The sequence below is a fragment of the Azolla caroliniana genome, unplaced genomic scaffold, assembly GCF_043228905.1.
Source record: "Azolla caroliniana isolate FFs.n. ecotype wild unplaced genomic scaffold, voAzoCaro1.0.p SCAF_6, whole genome shotgun sequence".
In the NCBI taxonomy this organism is placed as follows: domain Eukaryota; kingdom Viridiplantae; phylum Streptophyta; class Polypodiopsida; order Salviniales; family Salviniaceae; genus Azolla; species Azolla caroliniana.
The window spans coordinates 4,993,116-5,001,579 of NW_028230441.1; the positions used below are offsets into that span (position 1 = coordinate 4,993,116).

Genomic DNA, 8,464 nt, shown 5'->3' on the forward strand with positions numbered 1-8,464 from the left:
GACGATCTCCTTGTCATAATTGCCGAATTTTGTTTATTGCGGTCCTCATACTATTAGTGTCTACAAAGTTGGCTTGGAACTCATTAATAAACCCTTCAAAATCTTCTAATAATGGTGAGTGCTTCTCTATGAGTGGTGCAAACCACACTAATGCGGTACCTGTTAACACGGTACCAACTAGTCCCACATGAGCAACATCAGTTGGGTAACGACTAGGATGCAATTTAATCACAAGCCGTACCTGATTTAAAAATCCACGAAATTGAGACCTTGTACCATCAAACTTGGCCGGCAGACTAATCTTGGGTTCCTTCGACGAGGTTTGAACTTTCGCCACTCTTCGTTGCAATAGAGTAGTCTCCAACTGATGCACCCGTTGAGATAATTCTTCATATTGTTGTACTTTCTTAGCACTTACTTGTTGTAGGTCTCCCAACAATCTTTGATTTTCATGCTCCAATGCCACGAATTTGGTTGTTAGCATGTCAAGCTCGAAGAGAACACACATATATTCTTGCTTGTTGACAAACTCCATAGTTGCGAGAGAAAATTGCTAGATTTGCTTGAATAAGGTTAAGATAAGAAGAAGAAGTTGGAGAAGACGAAAAGAGAGATATTCAGTGAGAGAAAGATAAGATGACAATAGAAGGTATAGAGAGAGAGAGCGAGAGACAACACTAGAAACGGAAAGAGAGTTTATATTATAAGAGAGCAAGGATTACAAAGAGTAGGCTAAGGGGCTATAAACTGGTTTGAACCGAATGAGTTGTGATTAATGAATAGACACCTATTTATAGGTCCTTATGGAGTATTCTAGAATGTTCTAGAATATTTTAGATATTTATGATATTTAATATAATCATGGAATATCCTAGAATGTTTTGGAATACTCTAGAATGTTCTAGAATACTCTAAATATCTTGTAATAACTAATAATACATTTACTATAACTATACATCATATATGTTATTATAATGGTTAAAGGTCTAACATATAGACCAAGATGTCTTGGGCTCGAATCCTTGCAAGGCCAAAATGTATGTCTCTTTGACAGCAAGGAGAACTCCTCCAACCAATGTACCTCAGCCAAAACGGTAACTTTATCCTCCTCTGACAACATAAGGTCGATTGTCTCATCACACAAATGAGGCAAAAGATGGGTGGGTGCACCGGACTCCCCTGCTCACGTATACGGGCCAACCGTAGATGAAGTATGCAGATGGACCACATTCGACCTCTTGTTCGTTGTTCGTGTTGGACCACATTCGACCTCTTGTTCGTGTTGGAACCACCTTAAACAATGCAAACGAAACAATTGTTTTTCATTAGTCATAGACTAGATGCATGTACTTGGACTAAAGTATTAGATTGGATCACATCTTTCTACTTGCACAACTAGATTGACATTGAGTAGTTGCTTTCATACACGCAATGCACGATCATGCATTTTTGCTAGAATGCATTCGTTTGACCTTTTCTTTGTTGTTATGGAATTCACATATCGATGACACATGGTTTATGTCATGGGCAACTCACCTCTAAGCTTTAATGTTTGCTTTCTTTAATGTGATGATTTATAAAAACTATAGTAGGATGGTTTACTTGGCGTTATGCTAACTATTGGATGTTTCAATTATGAAAACTAATTGTAGAGGCTCTTGATATTTACTTGAAGCAATTCTAAATGACTTTAAGATCAAACTCCTCTTATCAATCTTGTCAAGGCTTTCTCAAATGGTAAATGTTTTTCTAGTCCTTGATTAAAAATGTGTGCTACAACTATTAAAACCACAAGCGCTTAAACTCTACACTACTAATTCGAATTACTTACCTTCTTTCATTTTGCAATATAAGATGTGTAGGTGTCAAATTGCCTTGTCTTATTTTCTGTAACATTTTGAGCTACAACTTAAACTAAATAAGATCTCTTCATTTACTGCAGATCATAATGTTAACCACTCTTGACTATACAAAAGATAAGGACGCCATTACTAGAGGCATGCTTCATGAATGGTATTAGCTAATTGTATCAACATTTGCATACTCATTTGCATCATCATAAATGCAAGGTCAGAGTTACAATGGCTATGGGATTTCACAGTCCACAGGCTGTACCAATGATATAAGAGATAATACATCAACAATTGTGCAGCAGCAAGTTCCAATTTCACACTCATATTAGCTAATTGCATCATAATTCATCATATGCAAGCTTATGGGTTACAGTGACTAGGGAACTCAGAGTTCACAAAACAAAATGGTAACCCCACACCACAATCAGCATGGTATTTGATAATTATTTCAACAATGTATCAGGTACTTCATGTTATTAAAATGCAACATGATTTCCAACCCATGTCACACTTTCGTGCTGCCAGTCCTATGTGTTACCACTAGTGACCAACCTTTTCTTCCCCAGACTAAATATTTTACAGTAACAGACATTTTTGCTCAAATCAAAAATTGAAAAATATAATAAGAGGGAACTGCCACTGAGTTATGTTCACTTTTGTGCTGCCACTGTCCTATGCGGCACCACCAGTAATCAACCATTTCTTCCCCAGAATAAATCTTTCATAGAGTAAAGAGACATTTTGCTCAAATCAAAGATTGAAAGATATAATAAGAGGGAACTGCCACCGAGTTATGTTCAATTGGCAATTTCCTGCACTATCTCATGAACAGATCATCTATTCATGGCAATTAGCTAAGCATGGGTATATCATTGCTTGAAAAGAAAACAAGAGGTTAGCCAGCCCATCCCTAGTATTCTTCCGTTAAGAACATTACATATCTTGATAGGATCAAGAAAATTATTAAACCACTGTTCTGGAATTTCTATATAAAAAGCGCATAGCCCACAACACTCAAGAGAAACACGACAATGGGCAGAACACTATTGAATGCCTCCCTCTCCCTATATAAGATGTAGGGAGGAAAAACTTGCGCATTGGAGGACCAAAATGAATATGCCGAATCATCATCCATAAGAGGGCCGAACTGGCATTATAAGAGTCTGTCACCTTTCATGAAAATAAAGGTAACAGAAAGTATATGCAATCATGAAATAAGTCCGAGCACAGCTCAACCACCCTCTTCAGCTATTTTTCTACGTTGTTGATGCTCTGCAACTTTGTAATCAATGACTTCCCTAAAAAGATCAGCATCAAGCACAGATTCTTTGCTACCATAAACAGCCCCTTGTACACTTGCCATTGTCTTCGCAATCTCTCGTCCAGAGAAACCCTCCATTTTTCTCGCTGCTTCATGGATAACATCATCTGTAATTCCACTAATCTGAATTGTATCTTGTTTGCCCCATATATGTGACTTCCAATCCTTTTTCTTACCAGCTTGAGCAATATATTTGTCAAGATAGAGCTTCAAAAGCTTCGCTCGCTCATCTTCCCCTGGTAGGGGAAATTCGAGAACCTCATCTATCCTATCTGCAATAGCTGAATCAAGGTCACTAGGACGATTCGTTGCCAGTACAAGTACTATATCCCTGGATTGATCACCCGTGCGATACAATAAAGCATTGAGAGCACTTCGTTGAGCTTCACTCATAGTATTGCTGTTGCGCCTGCACATAGAATTACAATCATTAGTTTCTATGTGATGTAGAGAGGTGCCATGCCAAAACATAGAAATACAATCTTTTACTATCTCTATGAGGAGTGATGGCATTCTTATACACAATTATCTTTTGTTTTAGGAACTTACTCGCACAAAAATGCATCAGCCTCATCAATGAAAAGAACCAGTCCCTTTTTTGATTTCACTGCCCAGTTGAACAATTCGTGAATCTTGGTCACTGCTTGAGAACCTAATGGGGCCACATCACCACCAGTCATAAGTGCATAATCTAGTCCCTGAAAGATAAAAAAAAGCATTAGATTGCATTTATGCAGAGAAATGACAGAAATTGAGCCCATGAGATGAAAGCAGCATTTTCTTACAGACTGTAAAGATAATTCTTTTGCAGCCATTGTTTTTCCTGTTCCAGGTGGACCATAAAATAACATGTTACGGAAGGGAGCTTGATGAGCTTTTGTGTTTGCGGTTGCAGCTGCAAGATGTTGGATTCTTTTATGAAGAGCAGGGTGAAGAATGACATCGCCAAAACCCTTCCCCTCTCTCATCTGCTGAGTATTTTTTCCTGCAAAGAGAGAACTCATTGCTTTATATGATAGCCATCTAGACCAGGGATATTTTCCTCTTGAAGATTCTCTTATCAAAGATGGCTGGCCCAAAATCCGATCAATATAACCCCATACCACACGAGCACCTTCCCTGAGGAGAATAAGCAGACCAATAAAATGAGGCTTTCAAGTTTTTTAAAGACTTCGTTAGGCTATCCTAACCAGGTATTACAAGTATGCAGCCTTATATAACTAGTAAATATTGCCATATCTTCAGATGTAATATGCTATTAGTTTGACAAGAAACAAACCTCGTAGTGTAAACTCCTGCAGCAAGAGCAGTCACACCACCTATTGTTACTACCAGCTTGTCCCGATCTGTGAGAATAGTTCTCAGACCACCTAAAATATAATCCATTCAATAATGAATCAATGTCCAACTTCGCTATGAAACATTCGGCATATAGATCATGTGACTGCTACAAAAAAATTAAACTTTGCAATAAACAATAAAGATATACAGTTTCAGAGTCACATAAAGATTCCAAAACTATCTCTCTCCAGCCTTATATTTCTATGCATTCCGCTGATACATTTATACGCAAGGATATGAAGATGGAGACATGTTATACAAGCATATGCAATGCATATAAGGAGACACAAGCGAAGTTACATAAGCATGTACATGAACGTTTATAGATGCTTATATCAGAAGAGTCAATGTATTTGAAGAACATAATGGCTGATAATAATTACTAGAATGCATTTGTATTTATGTACAAAAAAATGCATGCTGAGTATGAAAAATACCACCAATGTGACCAAATGTAGTGTTGATAGCTGCTAGCCACTTATCCTTTTCAAGACTAGCACGTTCTATAAGCATTCGTTTGTTGACGTCCTCAGCTAGCTTAGCTTCATGGGCTCGTCCCTCTGCTTCAGCCATGACTCTTACCCTGACAGTTTCTCTCTCTATCTCCGCTCTCTCCCTTTCTGTTTGGCGCCTTTGAGCTTGGATTTGTTCTTCAGTTTGACGTCGCAACTGCTCCTGCCTTGCTGCAGACTCTTCTTGCATTTTAACAAGCTCTCCATTCCGGGACCTTTGTGCTTCATGTTCAGCCTGCATATTTACCAAACTCAGAAATAAAATCATGATAATTCAAAAGAATTATATTGAATAGAAATAAAGACCTGCATTCTCTTTCTGGCAAGCTCGTCCTCATATCGAGCCATCTGAGCTTTAGTCTGTGCTTGTTGCTGCACAAGTTTCTTCTGTTCTTCATATATCAGCTGTTGTTTTTTCTGCAATTAAAGAAAATGATTGATTAGTTACAAAAACAGGCTCTCCACCCAAAACAAAAGAAATCATTAGAAAACTATAAGTAACAGATGAGTTTTTAGTAGCACAGGTTTATAGAAATGTAAAACACAACTGACCATGAACTCAATTCAATCAACCCACATAGGTCAGGCTAAACCGATAAATATCATTGATATAGTAACACATAGTTATGCATACATACAATTTCATACTCAGACTGGATTGCTTGAAATTCAGCCTTCTTTGCAGATTCCTCTGCTTGACGAGTCTCCTCTTGTTTACGCATGAGTTCAAAGACCTGATTATACAGTAGGAAACATGTAAAACGAAATCAGAAACAGATAGAAATGTCACAAGCAACTTATTTGTTTTAGTTCAATTGTTTCATGCTCCTCTATAAGTGCAGCTATTTTAATTTAATTTCACTGAATTAAAGAAGAAAATACTAAACAAATTCAGAACCTCTTCACATTATATTTCAATATGTATGAATTCCTATTTACATCCTTACACCTGCGCAGTTTACAAGACAATTGACCATGTCATGAGACATTTTAGGTTGTCAAAATGCATTTGCGTGTTCATTACATTGACTTATGAGTATAAAAGATCTAAATAATCTGGGCATCAATCAGCAAGAACTCATTCTGCAATTATATCTTATGGAAATGTTTTACTCTGATGAGATCATATGAAATTCCCATTTTGGAAACAAAAGAGTAAAGTAGGACAAACATGGCAATATTGATACTTGACCAGATAATCATTTTGCAATACCCGATTAACACTAGCATGAATGACTTCTCTTAACGTCTGGCCACAGCCCACTCAATCTCCGGTCCAAAATTCAAAACTTTGGTGCCATACTGGCTGTGAGTTGGCCTTTGATGATTCCTAAATCTTAAACAGTGTAAATAATATTGACAACATAATCTTGAAAAGTGAGACATAATTAGCTAATGTAGTATTGATGCTAACACAAAAACACCCTCTCCATATCTGACATACCACATTGCTTTAGTCTTACACACCTGTTTCAACCGTTTCCACACAACCCTCTTCAGAGTGCACACAATAATAATGTTCATGGAGAAACTGAGCATTGTCGTACTGCCTTTGTAATTGCTAAAGCAGTTTCTTTTGCAATTCTCATGGAGGATCCATGCGATGTAAAGTTGGAATGAAACATTCTCTCTTTCTCAATTTATTAAGGCCTTGTGCCACTAGTGTATCCATCATGTCATCAACTCTTATACTTATATTATGCGGGTCTGTGTTTTCCGTAAAGCTTTAGGTTGTATTACTTTGTTTGGCTTGTGTCACATACACGTCCAGTATCAAATGATGATTATAACTTTGTTTAATGCTCCATTGCAATTCCTAATAGACGAAGGTCAATAGTATTGCGAATGTTTCAATAGTTTTGAAAATGTTTCTTTGACTCCCATAGTAGAACATAGCTTATTTCTGATTCCTGAAGAGAATAATAAAATGCTTTTTTATTTTTATCCCGCACTTTTCAGTGTCCTAGAGGTCTCACAAGTTCGGGATGATAACTACATCATTGGTTCTCCATTAAGGATGCTTTGCAAGCAAAAGTTACAAAAAATTAAAATTTTCTTCTCAGCATTTTACCAAGTAATTGAATACTTGCAAAAGCTAAAAGCAAGCGAAAACAGACACATATCCTCTTCAAGATATCAAAAAAGAAAAAGCAGCACTTTTACAGACAAAAGTAATGAAGAAGAAGAACACTCCAAGATCAATCTACGTATCGAACCAAAGGAGCCAATAGCAAGAAAAAAGAACAGGCGTACCTTCTTCGAGTTACCAGAGCTATTGATTTCCCGGAGAGCCTTGGCACCTCGTTCGAGGGCTTCGGGATCAAATCCGGCTGCGGAGGTGCGAGGGAGATCATTGCGAACGGCTCTCGTCGGCTCCTCTGACAAAGGAGGAGGAGGAGGAGGAGGAGAAGGAGAAGGAGAGGCGGTGGAAGAAGAGGAAGGAGAAGATGGTGCAGCGAAGGAGGGAGTAGTGGGGAAGTGGAAGAAGGAGGAGGAGGGAGAAGGGGGGTTCTCTGCGTACGCAGGGCTGCGTAGCGAATAGAAGAAGAGGTAGGAAGAGGCGCCGAAGGCTACAGCTGAGGCGGCGACATGGCTCCGTCTTCTGCCCGCCGAGAGCAAGCGGCAGAACATGGTTCCTACTCCTTCCTCCGCCTTCTTCTGCAGACCTCTGAGGGGCCGCAACAGAACAGAGAAGGAAGGAAGAAGAAGAACACGAAGAAGAAGAAGAAGAAGAAGAAGAAGAGAGGCAGGGGCAGGGGCAGGGGTAGCCCACCACAATTTCAGAAAACTCCTTCTAACCCTAAAAAACCCCCCATAAACCCTAATTGTTTGTTACATATTTTGTTAATATCTCTATCCTAGACTTACCTTGGCTCCATCTCGCCCCTGGGCCCTACCCCAACCCCAACCCGGACATATTCACGCACTCGCTCTCTCATGTCCTTCCTACTAGTCCCCTGACATTGATCGATCGTAACTTCCGAGACTTATAATAGATATCGATACATAGATATACGTATGTATATAGATCAATAGATAGATAGATTTATATAGAGATAAATAGATCGATATTATATATCTCCTCCTTGACATCACCACGTTGAACCCGTTCATGACCATTTGTTTTGCGTACGACTGCATATTGCGATCGTGAGAGTATATATCATCAATAAGGCCATCGTTCAATCAATTGCCCGAGGATAGAGCCAGCTGACCTCTTCCCTTATCGAAGACATTTGCAAACTCTTCATGCTTTTGTTGGTAACCGGATCTCGAAATTATGTTAGATGCATGAGCGAATGCCATCACCACATGTCATCATCACGAGTATAAACATTTCCTCTTTTAGTAACCTCTATAGAGATCTCTTTGAGATTTGATGGGCTCCCAAATCAAGTATAACGTTGAGGCAAGAGACTTCGGAGTGTTTTTTGTGT

The 8,464-nt window shown here is 38.7% G+C and overlaps 1 protein-coding gene across 1 annotated transcript; it reads right to left on the reverse strand.

The window, feature by feature from the left end:
- Window positions 1–2,703: 2,703 nt before the first annotated feature.
- On the reverse strand, window positions 2,704–7,692 carry LOC147862752 (uncharacterized). Its single transcript, XM_087321264.1, has 8 exons — window positions 7,281–7,692; window positions 5,666–5,761; window positions 5,334–5,444; window positions 4,953–5,262; window positions 4,454–4,544; window positions 3,960–4,293; window positions 3,724–3,872; window positions 2,704–3,583 (listed from the first exon to the last, which is right to left on the reverse strand). Exons 1-8 carry the CDS (start codon window positions 7,656–7,658, stop codon window positions 3,085–3,087), a joined length of 1,968 nt encoding a protein of 655 aa, XP_087177390.1. The 5' UTR covers window positions 7,659–7,692; the 3' UTR covers window positions 2,704–3,084.
- Window positions 7,693–8,464: the final 772 nt, after the last annotated feature.